At 64.4% G+C, this 20820-nt stretch overlaps 3 protein-coding genes across 3 annotated transcripts; 1 reads left to right on the top strand and 2 right to left on the bottom strand.

Moving 5' to 3' along the window:
* On the bottom strand, nt 1-9673 carry CHLRE_07g335650v5 (uncharacterized protein). The gene is made up of 8 exons (XM_043064261.1): nt 9372-9673; nt 8840-9213; nt 6546-8515; nt 5684-6338; nt 5280-5446; nt 4835-5020; nt 2671-4669; nt 1-2473 (listed from the first exon to the last, which is right to left on the bottom strand). The coding sequence occupies exons 2-8, from the start codon at nt 9206-9208 to the stop codon at nt 2246-2248; spliced, it is 5574 nt and encodes a 1857-aa protein (XP_042922829.1). The 5' UTR covers nt 9209-9213; nt 9372-9673; the 3' UTR covers nt 1-2245.
* A 2653-nt stretch (nt 9674-12326) lies between these two features.
* Nucleotides 12327-16703, bottom strand: CHLRE_07g335600v5 (uncharacterized protein). Its single transcript, XM_001700096.2, has 11 exons — nt 16454-16703; nt 16126-16323; nt 15788-15829; nt 15573-15639; nt 15358-15426; nt 14965-15090; nt 14562-14644; nt 14216-14359; nt 13968-14001; nt 13713-13826; nt 12327-13477 (listed from the first exon to the last, which is right to left on the bottom strand). Exons 1-11 carry the CDS (start codon nt 16574-16576, stop codon nt 13257-13259), a joined length of 1221 nt encoding a protein of 406 aa, XP_001700148.1. The 5' UTR covers nt 16577-16703; the 3' UTR covers nt 12327-13256.
* A 130-nt stretch (nt 16704-16833) lies between these two features.
* CHLRE_07g335550v5 (uncharacterized protein) lies at nt 16834-20609 on the top strand. The gene is made up of 2 exons (XM_043064260.1): nt 16834-19688; nt 19836-20609. Exons 1-2 carry the CDS (start codon nt 17106-17108, stop codon nt 20250-20252), a joined length of 3000 nt encoding a protein of 999 aa, XP_042922828.1. The 5' UTR covers nt 16834-17105; the 3' UTR covers nt 20253-20609.
* The last annotated feature ends 211 nt before the right edge of the window (nt 20610-20820 follow it).

Raw genomic sequence — 20820 nt, 5'->3', positions numbered from 1 at the left:
TCGGGGATGGGGTTACACGGTGATGCCGAACCCCCTCACTCCCCCACAATGCACACCAGCACACGCACTGCTCCTACTCCTGCTCTCGACACTGCTTTGCGTGATGCGCCCATTGCATGGCCTACGTAACCTTTCTACCGCCGCCCTCATCTGACACACGCATTATGGGGATGAGCATGCCAACGAAGACGCAATCGGGATGATCAAGCCTTTCCGGCCCAATCCAATACCGAGCCCAGCAAGCACGGCAAGACCAGTTCCACCAGACGAGGCCTCACAATCACACCCCGCAATACTTTATTGTTCTGGCACAGGTGACCGCCCAAGTAAGAGAAAGAGAGAGAGGCGCTTTGGTCTTGATGAACTGCATGAAGAGTAGGGTCAAGCCACGGTCGGATGCGACTACGCCGGCCCCAATAGTCTAGCCATGTAATGCTTACCACGTAACCGCCACACACAGCCCGCACCCAGGTGCGCCTGCCGACCTATGGCCACAGCCTCGCCACTCCTGAAAGCTCTCCCAGCCTTCAGGGTCCGCCATCCGCCCGGCAAGTTCGGGTGCTTGCGTGCGCACCACGCAGTCCACACCACACCACGAGGATGCGGCATAACATCCATCTGACCTCAACACAACGAGCTCAGCACAACAGCGGGCGTTGCAGCCGCTTCGCAGTCGACTTGATGCGGAGCCGAGAACCGATGAGATGGGGAATGAATGCCTTCACTGCTGTTGCTGCAGTGGCGGGCGGCCATGCGACCCATGTTTGTAACACGTTGCCCCGTCCCCCTCCTGTAACGACCGCCGCCATACCGCGGTAGCTGGCAAGCATGCGTAAACGGTACCGATCCACTGCTTAAATATAACACCCTGGTAAAACCCCAACGCATCAATAGTGCATGACAGATGACAAGATGTGGACGCAACACATGTCGCGCGCACACAACACACGTGCACGCCCCGCCGGGTTTTGTCTATTGTAAACACGCCACTCACGCACGCATTTGGGTTCACGTAGTACCCACGCGACGGACATGAATTTTTAGACAGCACGCATGGGGCAAAATCAAGAGAGGTTCCCTCAACTTCTGCGGTGCCTTGTTTCAGGCACCATTCCACGATACTCATCGCCATCGCATATCTCTTGCCGCATTGGTCACAAGCCATGCTCAAGCCATCCTCCTCGTCGGTAGCCGCAAGGCCGCAGCGGGACAGGCGGCGTCACAAGAACAGGCTTACCCGCTGCGAGGGCGTACATGCGCACACACACGCGTAGACGCTAGACCCGTAGCCTGGCCCACAGACAGCGAATGCAGGTCGGCCAGCCCGACGGATCGCTGTCCGCATGGCGTGCCTTAGACACGCACAACCATGAACTGTGCACACCATGTCGCTACGTGCTCAAAGGTTCGATGGCCTGAATCGTCCGATTATAAACAGGATAGTCACGGCAAGGCAGCCCCGGTAGCTCTGACGTGGCATACGTGGCCGCAGCAGCAGCGCGCACCATTAACGCACCACACACACACATAGGCTTCACGTCACGTCAGTCACAGTCGCATATGCAATGGTCACGTCCGATCAGACCGCTGCCAGGGGCGCCCCAAAGCAGACCCTCCACACGCAAGTGAAATGCAGGCATGAAACGAGCGCACGCGATTGCGGTGCGCTGTGCTTTCCGCAAATCGTCACCAGTCCACCACAGCATGCGGCAGGGAGGCGACAACCAGCGGTTAGCACAGTGCCATCGCAATGCGCGAACGATCTGGAACTGGGCGGCGCCGGTGCTCCTCGGCGGCCACACCGCGGTGTGCACGCCACGGGAGCCCAGCTAAGATTCACAACCCAAACTTGTGAAGTATGCGCGTGGCAACTTGTGTGCCATGGTGCGTGCGGAAGGCTGCTGCAATTTGGGATGGGCGCAACGAGGGAAGGGCGCCCCGGTCGGAGTCAAGCTGAGGGTCATACGGCCGAGAGGAGGGGTCGCGCCCGGGAGCGAAGCGCGTGACGTGTCGGAGGCAGCTGCTGCTACTGCTGCTGCGTCCGTTGACTGCGTGTGCTGCTGTTGCTACTGCCACCGGTGGTGTTGCTGCTGCTTCTGCCATGCCTGTCTTCAAGGCGCTGCATCATTGGCCCCCGCACCATTGCTGCGCGGGGCTACACCTGCTGCTGCAGGTGCGGCGGCGGCTCTTCCTCCGGCGACTGCGAGTGCGATGAACGCGCTCCGCTCCCCCTCCTGCGGCGGAGTCATCCAGACATGAAGTCGGATGGCCCCCGGCCCGACCCTTCTTCGTGCTGCTGTTGCTGCTGCTGCTGCTGCTGCTGCGCCGCCGCTGCTAGCGCTAGTGCCGCCGCTGCTGGCACGGGCGCTGAAGTCGTGGAGGCGGCAGCCAGCGGGTGCGGCCCCGACCTCGCGACGGAGGGCGTGCCGCCATGGCTGGACACAGACATGGGCACAGACGCCGAGGCGGGGCTCTGCAGCAAACGCGCACAAAGAGGCACAGGCGTGTGAGTGTCTTCATAAAAGAATGGGTACTGGTAAGTCACACAGCTTCACTGCTTGACGTGCGTCAGCACATATCGTCAGAATATGCTGTGAAGCGGCCGAACGGACATCCCAACAGCTCCAAAAAAACGCATCCGCCCCAGCGCGGGCTGTGGCAATCACTCACCAGGTGTCGCAGCCCGCCCGTGTTGCCCTCGGGTGTCAAGGCCGAGCTCTGCATGCGGACTACAGTCACCTCCGCCTCGCTACCGGGGCTGGGCGGCACAGCAATGCTGAGGCCCAGCAGCCCCTCGCGCCGCCGTGCCGGCGAGGCGCTGCCGCTGCGCGTCGCCGCGTCCGCCGCCGCCGTCGCCGCCACGCCTCTCAGCGGGCTCATGCTGCGACTCACGCTGCCGCTCGCGCCATAGCTGCCAGGAGTTGCGCTGCCCATCCCCGCGCCGCCAAAGAATGGCCGCGGCGGCCCTGCGCCTCCGCTGCCGCCGAGAACAACGCCGGGGCCAAGAGGCGAGCCGCCGCCGCCGCCAGTGCTGCGCTGGCCGGGCCATTGGCCCTGCCTCGCGGCCCCCGGTGGGCTGGCGCCCCCGAGCGATGCCGGCTCCGGTATGGACGTGTTCCCGCCAAGCGGCCTGGCACCTGTCCCGTTGGAAGAGCCCGGCCGTTGTCCGTATCCGCCGCCTGCTGCCGCAGCTGGTGCGGATGACAACGTGGACAAGCGCTGATGGGAGCCGCTGCCCGCGCCGCCGCCGCCGGTGCCGTCGCTGCTGGCGGCGTCACTGAGCGCGGCTGCAGCGGAAGCGGCTGCGGCAGCTAGATAGCGTGCCTCTGCCGAGTCGATCTGTGAGAAATGGGGGTTCTGGTAGGTGGTGGCGAAGTGCGGGTTCTGGTACGTGGAGGCGAACTGCGGCTGGTAGGGCGAGGCGGCTGTGGAGGCGGTGCTGGTGCTGGCAGCAGCCGCGCCGGCGGCGGACGAAGACGCTGCGGCGGGCAGACCGGAGGCTTGCAACGATATGGAAGACGCCGTCGCCGAGGCAGTTGGATGCCCCGGGTGCGGCGGCGGCAGCCCGCCGCTGCCACTGCCGCCACCCGCGCTGCCGCTGTTCCGCCGGTTGCGTGCCGCCATGCTCGGCGGCGTCTGCATAGGCGCCCAAGACGTCGAAGACGTCAGCGGCGGGTGGTGATGGTGATGGTGCGGGGGTTGCCCTGCACCAGCCAACGACGCGTCGGCAGAGAAGGAGCCCGCCAGCGGCGCCATCACGTGCAGCGGCGGGCCGCCTCCCAAGCTGCCGCCCTCCGCTGGCACACTCCGCGATCTGCGTTCCAACGAGCCGCCGGCGCCGCTGGCGCCTACCGCCCCTGCCGCCAGCACTAGCGCGCCGGCGCCACCCCACATTGCTGCCACGTCGCCGCCAGCCGGGTCCGCTGGGTTCGCGCCGGATCCTGTGGCTGGCGCAGACCCGTCACCCCCTGGCCGGCCTGGCGTTATTGGCAAGGAAGGCAGCATGGGCTTCAACGGCAGTTGCCCCGATAACGACATGGGCGCCAGCCGTGTGTTGCCCGGCGGCTGCTGCCCAGTGCCTAACCGACTTGGCGTCGACGGCATGCCGCCGCTGCTATTACCGCCGCCGCCAGCCCGCTGCGATGTCGATGGCTGCAACAGTGAGGGCGGCCGGAAGCGGGAAGACGTGGGCGTGAAGCCCATGGGCGACATGCCGCCACCGCTACCCGAGGTGGCCGCCGCCACCGCTGCTGACGCAGCGGCCGAGACCGCAGCGGCCGCCGCCGTCGCGGCACCGACGCCCTCGCCAGCTCCCTCCGCCGGCTGCAGCTCCAGTAACCCGCTGCCGCCTGAGGCCCCGGGAGGCCCCAGTCCGAACATGTCGGACCCAGACGTCCCGCCGCCGCCCTGCCGGCCCTTCCCGCCAAGCCCAAACATAGCGCTACCGCCTCCGCCACCTCCCGCTGACTCTGCACCGCCGCCGCCTGCACCGCCGGTGAGCGGCGTGGCGAGGTGGCTGGCAGTGGGCTCGTATCTGCCCAGCGCGCCGCCCGACCCGGCGTGCGGCCCGTAGTCGGCCATGAGGCGGGTGCGGTAGTCGGCCGGGTCCCGCACCTTGTCCAGGTGCGTCAGGGCCACCTGCACACGCCGCAGCGGGCCGCGCTTGTACCTGTGCAGGTGCAGGGGCAGGGTCGTTGGGGAGGAGCAGGGAGCAGGCGGGCAGGTAAGCGTGGATGCGACAGAGCAGGAGCGGAGCTTGCCGCTGTGGTCCTGGGACCCCGAAGTGACGGGATAGGCTGGGGATGGTATGGCTTGGCGCGTTTGCGGCGCGCACCTGCACAGCTTGGCGGCGGCGATGACCATGTCGCCTAGGGAGAAGACGATGGAGGCTATGAAAAGGGCGTGGTTCATGTACATGCCGTTGCCCATGAGGTTCTGCTGCGCGTACACCACCGACTGCGTCACCGACTCGGCGGGCGCCTGCAGCAGCGCCACACAGAACTCCACCAGCTCCAGGTACCTGCAGTCGGAGGTGAGGGAGGAGGTGGGGAGAGAGGTGGGGAGAAGAGGTGGGGAGAAGAGGTGGGGATGGGGGCTGAGGCAGGGGTTGTTGCTGGTTGGACGTTTGCATATGGCTGGCATGCAGGGATGGGGCCGAGCCGGTAATGCATGCTTTTACTGTGCGTCTGGGACGAGGGACGGATGGGCAGACACGGTGCAGTCAAGCTACAGGTGCAGCGCGGATGCTTGACCGGTGCGGCGCGCGCTCTGCCGCTCACCTCCAGAACACCAACGGCACGTCCGAGTTGCGGATGTTTGCGACCGCCAGCACCGGCCCCACCACCGGCATCAGCACCAACAGCAGCGGGCTGAGCAGCAGCACCAGCGTGCGGCTGGCGAAGAAATGGTGCGACAGCGACGCAAGCAGCGCAATGCCGATGACTCCCTGCAAAAGAGATGACGTACATACTGAGATCCAAAGGTCCAAGATGTAACAAGACAACATGGTCAGAGAATGCGGCCAAGCTTGTGAACCGGGTACAACCGTGCCCATCAGCCGCGCTGCCGAAGCTGCCTGCCGACGCCCACAAGCACACATGCCCAGTGTTTTATCCTGAGTCAGTGCCAGGCCCCTTCCTCCCCCAGCGCTGCCCACACCGCCCATGCCGCTCGCTGGGCGCACCTGCGTGATGACGATGAACGCCAGGCACACGGCGCTGCTGCTGCTGGCGCCGTCCGAGTACAGCCACACCGTCACCGCCACGTCCAGCGCCACGTCTGCTACCAGGTACGCCACTCGCACCAGCAGCACCAGCCGCCGGAACCAGCGCTTGCCCCACAGCCGCTGCAGCGCGCCGCCCGCCGTCGCCCACAGCCCGCGCCCGCGCGCGCCGCAGCGCGCCGCGGCCGCGGCCGCCGCGGATGCGGTGGCGCTGCTGGACACCACTGCTACTGCGCCGCGCCGGCCGCCGCTGCCGTCGTCGTCATCATCCTCGTCGTCGTTCCCACCGCCCACGCCGGCACCACCAATGCCGCGCGGCGCGCGGCCCGGGCTGTCCGCCATGTGCGCCGCGCTGGGGCTGTTGGGCACGGTGCCGTCGTCATCCGTGTCGAGGGCATGGCCGTCGCCGTCCTGGTCGGAGGCGCGCGGCGGGAAGGGGTGCTGCCGGTGCCGGTCGTGGTCAGACATGAAGCCGAAGCGGCCACTGCCGCCGCCGCCGCCGCCCAGGCGCTGCTGCCGCCGGGACTCCCGCACGGCGCCGTACACGGCAATGCCGACGACCAGCAGCAGCAGCGCACCGAACACGCCCCACAGCACGCCCAGCGCCACCTTGTACCTGTAGGTATAAAGATAGCGGCAGTCCAGGTGCTTGCGAGGTTATACGCGGTACACTCGCGAGCATGGTGCACTGGATGTATTGCCCCGCCTCCTCCTTCCATCGCTGGCGCACTTGCTCCGGCACTCCCTGCCCTGCCTGGCACGAACGCGTCATCCCCACACAGCCTCCCATAGTCCTTGCCTTTCCGCCGCCCACAGCACTCACCCATTGGCGCCGCACATGTTGATGCCACCGCCTTCCAGAGCATCCACGTCCGCCGCCGCGTACTGGTACGCCCCCGCCCACGCCGCCACACCGGGGTTGCCGTGCAGCAGGAACGTGGGCCGCCCGCCCGACCCCAGTGCGTCCACCAGCGCCCCCGGCGGAGCGGTGCCGGCCAGGCTCATCCGCATCTCGCCATCCACGCAGCTGCTGTACACGTAATCGTGCTGTACGGCGCCCTCCAGCTGGTTGTACGACAGGTCTGCCACCAGCAACGCCGCCGCCGTGGCCAGAGTGGAGATGGGCGTGGACGCCGGCGTCCCCGCCGCCATCCCGCCCGTCCCAGAAGCCGCCAGCGCCACCGCCGCCGTCAGCGAGTCTGGCGGCGAGCGGGGCGGCGGCGGGCTGGGCGGCGGCAGCGGCGCGGCGGCGGGCGGCGTTATGAGGCGGCGCCAGGACAGCGGCACGCCGCCCGTGAGCGCGTTGCGGCTGAGGTTGAGGTAGCCCAGCGTCATGTTGGCCCAGGACTCCGGCAGCGGCCCGCTGAGCCCGTTGTCGCTTAGGTCCAGCACGCGCAGGTACTTGAGGCTGGCCAGCTCGTCCGGCAGCTGGCCGCCCAGGCGGCAGCCGCTGAGCCGCAGCTCCCGCAGGAACGGCAGAAGCGCCGCCAGCCCCAGCGGGAAGCGCGAGCCCAGCAGCCCCGAGCCGCCGCCGCAGCGCACCGTCAGCGAGCGCACCGCCGGCAGCGACTTGAAGCCGCCGCCAGAGGCGTCCAGCAGCTGCCGCGGCAGCGCGAAGTCCGTCAGCACGTCAACTGCAATGTCCACGTAGTAGCTACTGCCCCCGCTGCTCCCCCCGCTACTGCTGCTGCCGGAACTGCTAATCCCGCTGGCCTGCACGCCGGCAGCGTGGTAGCGCAGCTGCCCGGTGCAGTACACCAGCTGCCCGCACAGCAGCCGGTCCAACTCCTCCACCTCGGCCGGGAAGGCGCGGCCCGTGCGCGAGAACATGCCCACGCACGGCGTGCTGGTGAACTGCGCCAGCGGCGCGTCCGTCAGCAGCGCCGGCGAGCTGCCGTCGCTGCCGCTGCCTGCGCTGACGATGAGGCCGTGGTAGTTGCTGAAGCCGGCGCAGGCGGAGCCGTAGGCCTCGCAGCGCAGCGCCAGCGCCGAGTTGTCGGCGCAGTCGGCGCACGGCCCCGAGCCCGCAATCGTGATGAAGCTGCCGCTGCCGCCGCTGCTGGTGCTGCTGCTAGTGGCGCTGCCTGCTGCTGACGTGGACGCGTTGGCGTCCAGCGTGTGCAGCGGCGTGAACAAGTAGCCCGGGATGCGCGGGCACGAGTCGGGCGGCGGCTCCTTGGCGTAGATGCCGGCGCAGTAGTCCGCGTCCGGCGCCGTCAGCCGCCAGTGGCTGCGCGCCGGCAGCTGGTACAGAAGGTCCGTGCTGTTGCCGCTGCTCACGAACGCCACACACGAGCCCAGCGCGCTGCAGCGCCCCGCCATGAGCGGCATATCGCGCGCGGCCGCGGCCTTGGCGGCCATGCCGCCCGCCACCTTGTCCCACTGCGTGCCGTCGTCCACGCGCCAGCTGGTGGCCTCCTCCGGCGGCAACGCCCAGCCGCGGTAAAACGTGTAGCCCGGTAGCTTGGCACAGCCGTCCGCGTCGCGGCTGACGGCGCGCGTCTCACACGCATCGTACACGCTGCCAGCCGGGAAGGCGCGGTCGGAGCCGCACACGCGCGTCGTGTCGAAGGAGTAGGCGTAGCAGTCGGTGGAGGCGGCGGGCACGGCGAACACACGCCCCACAAACTGCTGCCCCGGCAAGAGGTCTTTCTCCCGCACAACGCACTTGCCGGCGGGCGTGCTGCGCTGCATGCAGCTGAGCGCCCGGCAGCAGCGGAAGTACTTTTTAAAGGGGCAGCATTTGGGGTTGGGCGAGCCGTCTGCGCAGAGCGCCACCGACTCGACCGTTCCCTGTATCATGCGGGGCGGGACGAGGCGTCAACGTCTTCATAAACGTGGAAAAAGGGCTGTAACGGGTTCAACCAGCAGAACGAGTCCCAGCGCCGGCCCTTCTTTCTCTGAGCGCAGCCATATCCCTGCCACCCGTTGATTGGGCGGGGGTCCCTGAGGTGGGCGTGCCAGGAGGGTTACGCCCCGACCGCACCGCGCAGCGGCAAACACAGGTTGGTGTGAAAAACGCCATCCCGTCCATCCACCCGCATGATAGCCCTTTCATGTCATCCACCAGCCTCCCGCCCGGCCTGTGTGCTGAACGACGCCGGCCTAAGCGCTTACCGCATTCGCACATGTTCCGTCGCCAAACCAGCAGCCTTGGAACTCGCAGTCCGTCCGATTCGCTAGGTGCCACACCGGTTCCCGAACAATTGTGGTGCCTCCTCGACATGTCGGCTTTTCTGCTGGCGTGAACGTGCAGGAAATGCACAAATCCACGCGCGGCAGTAGGCCGAGCAGGCTGTTGAAGCCCCACCCGCAAACTCCTAGCGAGGGTTCAATCTGGAGCTCTGGACTTGCGTCAAAGTGGACAAAGTCCTCCACGCCGGTGTGGCCGCACAAGGCATTGCTCTCAAAGAAGCTCGCCCCAGCGCCCCGGAAGGTTGCGACGCCTGCTGCTATGTATAGCAGCAGGCGCAACAATCGCCGCATACAACCTGCGAGCGACGTGTGAGGGAGGCTTGGTTGGGCGACCAAGCCAGCGCCTGCCTGCTCATAGTCTCTCCCGCCACTGTCTAGCAAAGACAATGTCCCTTATTGGCAGATGCAAATAACAGACAAGCGAAATTGCTAGGGAGTGACCGACATGGCTCACCGCGACGCCGAGCCTCCTTAGCCTAGCCATTCGTTCCCATAGAGGCCACATGTTGAAGCTGCACAGCCAGTGTCCATTTCGAGCGCCTCGAAGGGGGCCTCAGGCCCCCCGCTTTCTCCGGTCCAGGAACCACAGCCGGCCAACGCGCTATTTAACTAAATAATTATTACAAAGTGAAGTTCCTGGGGACTCAGCCCTGTGTTTAGCAGGCCCGCGGTCAAGCGTTTGAGTAGAGTGCGCAGCAACTTTGGCCCCCTAAAATTGTCAATGTTGCAGCATAAATGCACGCTCCTAGGGGGACTTCGTGTCGCAAGAATGGATATGGCGCGCTAATGCGCAGGCTTGTCTCCTGCGCGTCGCCTTCACCATGGCGTGCCGGACACTTCGAGCTCAGTCACTGCTGCCCCTGATGACTTTTCTACATACAGTGGGCTATACACGCACCATCCCCATCGCCAACCAACCTATCACGGCGCACTAAACATTCAAACTGCGGTCGCCTGGCACCATGAGCTTTACGCTGTCACCGGGAGCATCGCTCAAACTGTCATGTTTTATGTGTTCGAGCCTGGAAAACCCATGGTTGGCGGTGTAACCCGCGACATGTCCTGACTGAATGTCCCTTTAAACGCGGCCCTTTCGAAATCCTCGTGGCCATACCGGGGTATCAGGCCAAAGGGTTGGGACACTGTGCCGTATGCGCATCCTTTCATCTCTCGGGCTGTTGGTGAAGGCATGGTATTGCGTTTGCCGTATGACGCTGCTTCCCCGCCTCCCAGGGCCTCCCTCACCGTGAGAGGTTGTCCCTCACCGTGAGAGGTTGTGGGTGGTTGTGTAGGCTCCCCTACCCTGGCTATCTCAGCCCACATCAAGGGCCTGGTTGTGCGATGGGACAGGGTTCAGGCAGGTTGGCGAGGTCCCATAGGGTGCAGCTGACGCCCATACCCCAAGCAGACAGCAAACAGTTTGCAGCGGCAGAGCAGGAGTGCATGGCTGGTCGAACGCATGAGTTACTGTACCGACAAGTTGCTGGCTGGCTGGAAGTTTGCTGAGGTTGTGGGTAGTGGGGGGCTTGGTGTGTGGGCAGGACGCACGTGTGGGTGGCCATTCTAGTGCCTGGACGCTTGCGCCCTGGTTAGTGCGTGCGATGTGCGTGTGCTGCGGCGTGGACGATTCCCGGCCCCCCGGTGCCTAGGCTTGTGGCGTTGAGGCACAGCGGTGGGGCTCTGGCGGGTTGAGGCTTGGCTCGGACTCACTGTGCGCGGAGTGACTCACTGTGCGCGGAGTCACACGGACTTTGACCGCGGGAGGGTTTGCAGCAAAGTCGGGGTTGGTGGAGTCAAGTTGGGCCCTGATAGCATGTGATGGCTCGGCGTCCTCGGGTGCTGGGACGGTCCCCTCTGTCACATCCGCATTCATACCGACTTGCCATATGCCTGGGTGGGAAGGGTAGAGATGGTGTGGTGAGCCGCTCACACCAAGTCCCGGTTACGTTGGGACGACGGCGCAGGGCTGCGGGCCTGGTTCTGGGCGGAGCCGCGGAGGGGTGGGCTGGCCAAATTACGCCCTCATACGCCACAGGTGCACCCCCCTGCACATGCACGCCGGCCCTGCCCAAGAATACCCTGTTCCCGAGCGTGTCTGTGTATCGCTGTAACCCGCCAGTCTGCGTCTCCACCTCCCCTGGCCACGCACGTCATCGGTCATGCAACCAGGTCCTTGATGTGGGCTGCGCGTCAGCAAAATTACAGCCAGCCAGCAACTTGTCGGTACAGTAACTCCGGCGTTCGACCAGCCGCGTGCTGGGGTCTGGGAATCAGCTGCACCCTACGGGACGACACCAACCTGCCTTAACACTGTCACATCGCACAACCAGGCCCTTGATGTGGGCTGAGATAGCCAGGGGAGGGGAGCCTACCCTGCTCTCATCCCTCACTGCACATACGAAGACAAGATTCACAAGAACTGACCTCAACATGCAACCGGCTAGCAGGGGGGGGGGGGGTAGTTTCGACTGGGAAAGGCCCCATGTTCTAAAATGAAAGAGCTTGACGAGAGGACTCCAAATCCACTTTCAGAGTTTCAATCAGGGTAGTAATTGCAAAGTTATGGATGCGGATTACAATTGAAGGGACAACCCGACAAGCGGGGGCACGCCGTACCCACGCCGCGAAGGGCCATCTGCGACCCAGAGAAACAACACCCGCCCCCTGGTTGGCTGCCGACCTTCATAGTGTTACAAAGTTATGGGCCCTCAAAGTTCAGGGTCGGTCGTCGGGGCTGGGGGTCCCCAAGGTTTCGTCACGCGGATGTGGGCGGGACTGCCAGATTTCGTCTCTGCGCCCTAACGCCCCTCTAAACGCTCCGCCCATTAGCACAAGCACTAGCACACATTAGCATGCACATACTAAAGCATTTGCAGAACGTTTGGCCTCTGGAAAGCGGCCGCATGTCCGTCCACATCGGCATCGTAGTAGCGTAGAGCCCCTCTCGAGCGCCTCTCACTGGTGTCATGGAGACTATGCGAACTGATGCTAACGTGTAACGGCCAAGGCTTCGTGTGGGTCATGGCGACAAGGCTGCCGCCGGCCATCGAGCGTGACATGAATCCCGGGATTCTTCACATGATCCCGGGAGAAAGTCGACCAATCTCTTCCGGCACAATCCCAAACATCATATGTACACCGCATATGTTCAGCGCAATTGTAAGCTTAAGCGCACGCCCCGGTAGTCTGACAGAAGGGTCGGTGGCCGGCCATGGACACATATGTGTGGCATGGCTGCCAGTCAAATTGTGCCTCCAGCTGAACCGGAGGTATACAATTGTAGAGCTCGCCGAGAGCAGTCGATTGACACCGACCTGGCTAAAAACCAAAGGGTTTTGAGGGGGTTTTGAGGGGTTGGTGGTGGGGGTCGGTCGGTCGGTCCGGAGGGGGGTCGGGAGGTTTTGGGACATGGGGTCTGGAGGTTTAGTTCGTACCCCCCCCCCCTGCGGCTAGTATCATTAAAGCCTCCGGAACGGGTTCAGCTTCCGCACTGAACGGGTGCAGCTGCGCAAGCGCCGGCGCTTGCGAGCCGGAATGCCGAACCCTACCAGCAGTCGATCAGCAGTACCCCACGGCGGCACGTATTGCGCATCAGGACCATGACACCAAAGAATTCCCTTCATCCCACGTACAACATCGCAAACATAAACATGGACTGTATGTAACCCACATGCCCAAAGCCATGATGTGCTCCCATGCATGTGCATACGCGGTCTGGGAATACGCTGCACACTTCAAGACTACGCCACCCTGCCCCCGACCCTGTCCCATCGCACCCATGCATATGCATACGCGGTACACCTGCGTGCGTGAACCTGCGTCCCCTTTCCAACGTTGCATACAGAACTTTGAAGGTGCACACCGTGCGTTGCATATGCGCCTTGTCTTGTTCCCTACTGGACCTGCTAGGCAGAAAAGCCCATACGCCAAGGGTCCACAAACCAACCCCGCACAGCCTCCCAGCAAGAGTGCGCAGGCCACGCCCCTTCCATGCTTGTAGATCACCTTCTGCACCGGGTTGACAATGCGACCCATGCGAAGGATGGGTCAAAATGAATGTATAGGTAACCCGCGGGCTGGTGCACGTGCGGATTCAACTCATTGCGTGTCTATGAGTGCAATAGGGCTACACCTCCTGTCCAGGATGCCCCAGCATCTGTGCATCAAGTTTATACTTCAATGATGCAGATGCTGCGCAGTGATTATGCAAAACAGTCCGTGCCGTAACAACGCGCCGCAACGGCCTTCCCTTTCCCACGAGGGCCCAGCACCTCGGCTGCGTGCAAGCGGCCACATCCTTCACAGCAGCAGCGAAGGCACGCCTCGTGTGGCGCCCTGCTTACGACCGCTTGAGCTTCTGGTCAATCCACGCGCCCATCAGCTTGGGCGTGCGACCGTAGGCGAAGGCATACACGGTGCCCAGGCACACGCCACCGCCAAAGAAGTTACCCAGTGTGGCGGGAATGAGGTTGTCCCAGATGAACTGCTTCGCGGTGATGTTGGCACCCATGGCCCAAGCCATAAGGAACAGGAACATGTTGGCGATGGAATGCTCGAAGCCTGTGTGCGGGGTGGCAGTGGGTTAGGAAAGGGCGAGTTGCGGTCGGGCGGCGACAGGCCAAGGGACAGCGGTTGGGCGGTTTCGGCCAGCTACCCGCCCTGCCATCAACGGGGGACGCGCAGGGGAAGGAAAACCGCACAGCATCAACGCCGCGATGCCTCTGATCGGCCTCAAGCACCCCGTAAGCAAACTGCATGTGCGCCGCCATCCCCGGTAGGCAACGCAGCGACGCACCAAGCATTGCGAACGCGGAGATGGGCAGCCAGATGCCCACCGCCTTGCCGGTCAGGTCCTGCGCCGCGTTGGCCATCCATGTGGCGATGCCCACCAGCCAGTTGGCGAAAATGCCTGTAACGAATATGCGTTAAGGCGCACGCCAGAAGGCAGATGGAGAGGCGTGTTTACATCAGCAGGGAGTCAATAGCAGTGCCAGTGGCGACAGGAAACCTAGAAAACAGGGCTGTCGCCATAGGTCCTTCCAAGCCTTACCTTTCACGAACACGGCACCCCAGCCGTACTCCAGCTGCACAATTAAGGTGAGGGGGTTAGCAACATGGCGGTTGTCAGGTACTTGCACGCATGGTGCACATGTGCGCCTTCCCTTCCCAGGAACGCCTGCTTCGCAACGGTGCCAATTAGCTGCAACTTGCACGAACGCAAGCACCACCCGCGCACCACCTTCAGAATGCTGGCAAGCCTATTGGCTGCTTGCGGTCCCAACCAAATGGCTAAATCACCTTGCCGTACGTGACATTGAACAGCGTGGTGGTCTTGTGACGGTACACCTCGCCCGCCGTCATTAGTCCCACCATGATGGCGCACCCGATGAAGTTGCCGGTCCAGCTTACAGCCAGCATGTACAACACCGCGTGCCAGCGCACCTGTGCGGGTCCCAGCAGATTGAGGGACGGCGGGTGTCAATGGCACTGGAAGCCAGGCAGCTAGGTCGCTTGGACCTGCCGGCCCTGCCCCAAGGTCCTGGTCTCAGGCGGCGGGACCGCCGCTGGCTGTACCCTGCCCGCTGCTCTGCTCCAGGCCCAGGCTTCATGACCCCGCGCTCCACGCTCCGCGTCCCGCTTTCACCTTGCCCTCCCACCAGGCCGCAGTCATGTAGGCGCACAGGCTGGTGAAAAGGTCGGCGCCACACACAATGATGGTGGTGAACCCTGTGGAGCAAGCGGTCGGGGAAGGGGGGGGCGGGCCGGGAACATGCGGATGAGATTGTTTCTGCGGGTACAGGCCACCTGGCCAGCAGTCCACGCCACGACTGCCACGTGCTTGTGCAACACCAATACTTGCATGGTGACACCCCGCTCGGTACCGCCCCCAGCACTGCCCATCTTCGCTTATCACAGGTACGCTACCGTCCTTCCCAAACGACGTTGGGCGTCGCACAAAACGCTCCCCGCCAGCCGTATACCCTCCACTTGGCACAGCCGCACCCTCGGCCCTGGGTGCGCACCCGTGGCAGCCGCCATGCACTCACCGAAGGGGAAGCCCACAGCGCCAAAGATGAGTTTGTACAGACCGTAGTTCTCCTCCTCCGGGCTGCCCACACCGGGCGCCTGGTCCAGCATGCCGCCCACCAGCAGGCACGTGGTGTAGCCGAAGCCTGTGCAGCACACAGGATGATGATGATGATGATGCGGCGGAGGAGGAGGAGGCAGAACCGAGGTGAGGGGTCGCATAGGATGCAGGCAACAATGAGAACTAACCGGGTGCGGATCATAGGAGCCAGATCCTCTTTGACAGTTGAGTATGCCGAGTCCTCCTGTCCCAGACAGGTGTCAGACGTGTCAGGCTGCACCCACGTTACGCATACACAGCACGGCACGGAGGTTGAACGGCTGAGCCCTGCACAGCTCTCGTTTGGACTCACCCACGTAGCAGCCGGCGATGATGGTGAGGACCCACAGCTTGTACCAGGGGTAGTTATACTTCTCCTCACCTGCGACCGCGCACAACACAGTCCCTGCTTGAGAAACTTGCGCCTTGCTTTGCTTGCCAAAAGGCTCAATCCAGTAACAGTATCGCAGCGTCCTTCCAACATCCGCATCCCAGCGGCCGTGGCCGAGCCCTGGAGTCTGAGCCCACCGTGGTGCGCGCATTCAGCGAAGATCTCTGGAGGTGACAGGATGTAGCTGTGCTTGATGGACACAGCCTGTAAGATTGGATGAGCGCATTTGCGACCAGGTGAAGGGCTGGCGGGAGCTGCAGACCCGGGTCGGTCCTATTATAAGAGGGTCGCCGCTCGCGACACGGGCCGCATGTGGCTACCATGCACACGTACGTCGGCTCCCGTTCCTCACCTCGAAAGCTGCGGACTGATGATTGGCCGGCCATTTCGGCATCTGCGTGGTTGAGCAGCGACGGACCACCATATTCGGTCAGCATCCAAACTGCATGGTAAACATGGGATGTGCTGGTGCGCGCATGGCTGCGGCTGTGGTGGGAATGCTTTGCACCGCAGCGCCTCTTCAAGTGCTAGCATAATAATAGGGCTATGCAAAACTGAGTGCACGGTTTTGCGCACCGTCTGACTCGGTCAGCCGGACACAGCCGGACAGTGTGGAAAGGTAGGATTTGCAGGCACGGCCCGCCGTAACATTCAGGCCCAACCCCCCTCCCCCTCTGGCTCCACACGCACCGGTGCCCCCAGCTGAACGGGCTTTGTTGTCGCCGTCATCCGCTCGGAGTCCATATTCTTCGACAACGCAGCATTGAACGTCACCTTTCGCCCCACAGGCGCCGGTGCCGTCCCCTCGTCCGCATAATGCACGCCGTGGTTGAAATGCTCATCGTGATATACACGGCCATTCACCTCAGCCTCATCGACGGGCTCCGCCTGCAAGGCAAGTCCAGCGCAGAACAACATCAATGTGATTAAGCCAGTCGCTCCTTCTTGCGGTGCCAGCCACCGTGCAGCCGCTGGCGCGTCTCAATCTTGGCGGCATATAGGCGTGAGAACAACCTACCTGGTCGGCGGGCACCTCGACGTCCACAGCAGGCGACCCAATGCCCTTGAACAACGGCGACAGTTTTCCCAGCGCCTCACCTACTACATTGCCATTCCCGTTGCCATTGCCACCGTCAGTCATGAGTCTGGGAACAAATGCCTGCGCAACTTAACCCTAACGACTGCGGCTAGACGAAGGCGCCCAAGCACTTCCAAGCACCCAAGATGGAGTGTGCGCACAAATGGGCGGGCAGGCTGTGAAGCGAACGTAAAATGAGGGGAGTTGCTGTAACAATAATGCATGGGAATTTTCAGAAGTCATGGGCGTGGGAAGAAGACGAGTTGCCCCACATCTGTTTATAGATTTGTCTGTTAAACTTTCACGCTGACATCCGTAAACAGAGACAGGGTTGGGGCTTTCGAGAGTTGCGTGTGCAGGCCACATTGCTGCGAATGGATTTTGTATCACTCATATTATCATAATGAACAATTGAACATGTATTGAAAGCCTGCACGGCTCCAGACATTGGTCCCGCCACTGGTGTTGCTGGAGGCTGCGCAAAGCAGCGCGATTACCGCGGCTGGACGCTGCGCATGCAGGGCTGGCTGGCGGCGTTTACTTCAAACTTCTTGTGGCGCAAGGCAGGCTGCAGATACAACACCGTGCGCGAATGGCGGCCTCCGTGTCGGCGGCGACCACAACCTCCCTCGGCTCCCTCCACCGTGCGGGCTCAGTGTCGCTTGTGGGCCTTGCAGCGACCAGCACACTCCCGCGTGCTGCGGCATGCAGCACTTCCCTGCAATTCTCGGCTTGCTCACCACGTAACTGCTCAGCAGCGCCTATAGTTGTGGCCCGCCGCAACGCCAGCGCGGCGCCGCTGGCGCCGGGGTGCCGGGTGCGCGCCGCCGACGCTTCGACGCGCGCCGCGCCGCGCCACAACGCAAGCAGAGCCGGTGCATCCACAGGAGACGACGCAGCTGCTTTCAAGTCCAGTCTGGAAATGGATTCTGATGAGCTTGACCGCGCGCTGGACCGACTGGATCCCGGCATCAGCCTGGACGACATCTTGTCGGGCAGGTCGGCAGCGGCGGAGCCGGCGAGGCGGCCGGCAGCGGCAGCGACGCCGTCAATAGTAAGGGGCTCGGGGACGAAGGTGCCTATCCAGCTGAGGCGCGGGGCGGCGCGGCCGTGGGACGGCGCCACATCATCACCACCAGCGCAGCTGGCGCAGGCGGAGGAGGCTGGCAGCAGCGGTCGTGTGGCGGCCAACGGTGACGCCAGGGCCGGCAACACGAGCGGCAGCAGCGGCAACACGAACGACAGCGGCAGTACCGGGCATGCAAGTGCCGACCGAAGCAGCGACACACGAGGAAGCAATGCTAACGGTGTTGGGACTGGCAGGGCTTTGGAGCAGCAGCTCATGCCCAGGCCGGCTGTGCAGGACCCGCAGCGCCCGCGGCAGCGGCAGTCGAGCAAGCGGTTGGTTGTTTCTGATTCAGCCGAGACTACTCCAAAGCCTGCCTCACCGCCAACTACGGCTGCCTCTCCAAGCGTACTTACTTCCGCCGCCGCGGGACTTGGGGCGGGGCTCCCTCAATTTGCGGGCCGCACCCGGCCACCTGGCAGCGGGCTCGCTGAGCGACTAGGGCTGCTGGCGCAAGGGCAGCAGCCACAGCAGCCCTCGCAGCAGGCTGCGGGACTCGGGCCGGCAGTGTCTGAGGCGGCGGCAGCGCCTGCAGGCAGCGGCGCCCTGTTGGCGGCACCGAACTCGGGCTCGGCTGTGGTGACGGCGGAGCTGGCGGGTTCGCTGGCCGCTCGGTCCACTCGGGCACCACGGTCGCAGCGGGTGCGCAGCACGGAGTGGGTGGCGGCGATGGAGGCGGCGGCGGAGGCGGAACAGGCTGCCGCTGCCGCTGCGGCTGCTGCGGCCGCGGCCGCGGCTGCGGCAGAGGGGTACTCCAGCTACGAGTCCTGGGTTGGCAGTGCCACCTACGTCAGCCCAGAAGGCTGGGCACCATTGGGCTCGCAGCAGGCGCGACAAGCGCCACAGGCACAGCCAGGCCCGCGGCCACAGCTGCAATTTGACCCTTACTCTCCGCAGCCGCAGTTGCAGCCGCAGCAGCGGCGGAGGCCGGTGTCCCAGTCGGAGGCGCTGCTGCTGGAGCTGCTGCAGGAGGAGGACCAGCCCGAGTACCTGCGCGCCGCCGCGGCGGCGGCGGTGGCGGTGGCGCCGCCGCCGGGTATCACAGGGCAGTCGGTGGAGCTAGGGCTGCAGCGGGAGCTGCAGGCGGGGTCCTGGGGGGACCTGGTGCCGGAGCCTCGTGGCACGGTGGTGCTGGCTGAGGCGCCGCTGCGCGGCGCCATCGCCGCTGCCGCGGCGGAGCAGCGCGGCGCCGCCGCTGCCGCAGCGGCGCGGCTAACGCCGGCGCAGCTGGCTTCGCTGCCGCTGGACCGGCGCACGTGGCGACTGCTGGCGGCGGCGTGGTTCCCCAGCCTGTACGATGAGGAGTGGCACGGCAGCTTGTATGAGTTTTTGTTTGAGCTGTGGCCGGAGGTGGGCCGGGCGCACGTTGCGGCGGGCCAGGTGGGCGGCCGGCCGCGGCTGCTACTGGCCACTGACGCCGAGCTGGCGGCGGCGGTGGCGGCGGCGGCGGCTGTGGGCGAGGTGGATGAGGAGGACGCCGCCGCCGCACGCGCGCTGCTGCCCGGCTATCCGGCCGCCTTTGGCAGCGGCAGTAGCAACAGCAGCTTTGGCGGCGCCAGTGGCGGCAGCAGCGGCAAGGAGCCGCGGCAGCAGCGCGCCGCGGCATTCCTGGATGCAGCGTACGGCTTTGCGGTGCGCTGCGCCGCCTCCGCTGACTTCGCGGTGGTGAGCGGCCTGGCGGTGAGTGTGCTGGATTGCCTCGACGACCACGACACGCTGCCGGCGGGGCTGGCGGCGCGGCTGCCGGCGCCGTTGGTGAGCCGCGTACTGGTGCCGCTGGCGCCACGCTTCCAGCCGTCTTGGGTTGTGGAGGAGTGGGTGGAGGCGGTGGCGGAGGCTGGGCTGGGCCGGCGGGTGGGCAGGGGCAGCGCGCAGGCGGAGATGGATGAGAAGGTGCTGGTAGCCATCGGTGCGGCCGGCAGCAGTACCAGTGGCAGTGCGAACACGGGTACTGGCAGCAGTGTTGGTGCCGGCGGCAGTAGCAGTGGCAGCAGCACAAAGCTGCCGCGGCGCTGGCGGGAGCTCGTGCAGCGGCTGGAGGTCGCCGGGGTAAGACTTGCGCTCGGGCGGCGGGAAAGATCTAAGCAGCCGAAGGCAGTGTGATGAGTAGTGCTGTTGTGACCACTCTGCCGCAAGCCGCTATGTCTGGTGTGTGACTCAGCATATACACCTGTGTCTTATTGTTGTGTAATGCAGGCCGCGCACCCCAGCTCGCCGCTTGCTTCGATGCACTCGCTGCTGGACTTCGACACCCCCTGGGAGTGGGAGCGCCAGCAGCGGCGCCGCGAGGGCCAGGCGCGCGCCAGGCGGGCCCGGCAGGCGGAGCCGGACACACAGTCGATGGAGCTCGCAGCGGCACCAGCTGCCGATAGCACAACGGCCGAGATGCAGGCTGGCGTGGAGGCACAGACGCGGGCGGATACGGCGGCACCAGGGGGACAGGAGAAGGGGCGCAAGGAGGAGTCACAGGAGGGGCGTGGCAAGGGCCGGGGCGGTGGCCGGAGCCGCCGTACCACGGTTGCTGCGGCGGTAGAGGATGAGCAGGGCGGAGAGGGTGCAGCGCCGGCGGCTCGGCCCAAAGGCCGGGGCCGGCCGCGCCGAGTAACGCAGTAGGGGTAGCCATCTGCGGGTGGTAGTTGTAGCTTAGCCGTCAGACAATGTGCGCCAGAATCAGCGGCAGCAGTTTTTCGTGAAAAGCGGGAGACTGGGAGCTATAGCGCGGCCACAGATGCATACATTGCCCGTTGTGCAAGTATCAGATATAGGGGAAGGGGGCTGGAAGCTGCAGAAGGCTGCTAGACAGTATGAGCGTGTGCCCTGGTGTGCCGCACTGTACCTGGTTGGCATGACTTGAACCATCTGAGCGCGTTGTTCTAAGCGGCTGAAAAGCCTAATTGAGTTCAAGGTCACGGTCGCCCGTCGCCGCAGTGTCGCAGTCCATTGAAAGCTGTGTCTCATCCTGAAATTCCTACCCACACGGGCACAGGAGAGTGCGACGACGTTTTGTCCGGGGGTGTAGTTCATACGCATGTGGCACTTTTGCATGCATGCTTGCCATTGCATCCCCCACCCGGCCGGCGCTGCTACCCTGTGCAGCCGCCGGTTTTGTTCGACGGGTGTGGGGAACCGCATTGCGGTCCGCCCCGTCGATTGTCCTGTTTTGTCCTGTTTAAGGGGTTTA

The sequence above is a fragment of the Chlamydomonas reinhardtii genome, chromosome 7 (assembly GCF_000002595.2).
Source record: "Chlamydomonas reinhardtii strain CC-503 cw92 mt+ chromosome 7, whole genome shotgun sequence".
NCBI lineage: Eukaryota > Viridiplantae > Chlorophyta > Chlorophyceae > Chlamydomonadales > Chlamydomonadaceae > Chlamydomonas > Chlamydomonas reinhardtii.
This window is presented reverse-complemented; position numbering and strand designations above follow the sequence as displayed.

Coding starts and splice junctions, on each gene's coding strand:
- CHLRE_07g335600v5 (XM_001700096.2), bottom strand. CDS start 16,576: ATGACTGACGGTGGCAATGGCAACGGGAATGGCAATGTAGTAGGTGAG. Junction 15,830..16,125: donor CCGTTCAGCTGGGGGCACCG/GTGCGTGTGGAG, acceptor TCAACCACGCAG/ATGCCGAAATGGCCGGCCAA. Junction 14,360..14,561: donor CGGCCTGGTGGGAGGGCAAG/GTGAAAGCGGGA, acceptor GGACCCGCACAG/GTGCGCTGGCACGCGGTGTT.
- CHLRE_07g335550v5 (XM_043064260.1), top strand. CDS start 17,106: ATGGCGGCCTCCGTGTCGGCGGCGACCACAACCTCCCTCGGCTCCCTC. Junction 19,689..19,835: donor AGCGGCTGGAGGTCGCCGGG/GTAAGACTTGCG, acceptor TGTGTAATGCAG/GCCGCGCACCCCAGCTCGCC.
- CHLRE_07g335650v5 (XM_043064261.1), bottom strand. CDS start 9,208: ATGCGGCGATTGTTGCGCCTGCTGCTATACATAGCAGCAGGCGTCGCA. Junction 8,516..8,839: donor ACGGAACATGTGCGAATGCG/GTAAGCGCTTAG, acceptor CGCATGATACAG/GGAACGGTCGAGTCGGTGGC. Junction 6,339..6,545: donor AACATGTGCGGCGCCAATGG/GTGAGTGCTGTG, acceptor TTATACCTACAG/GTACAAGGTGGCGCTGGGCG.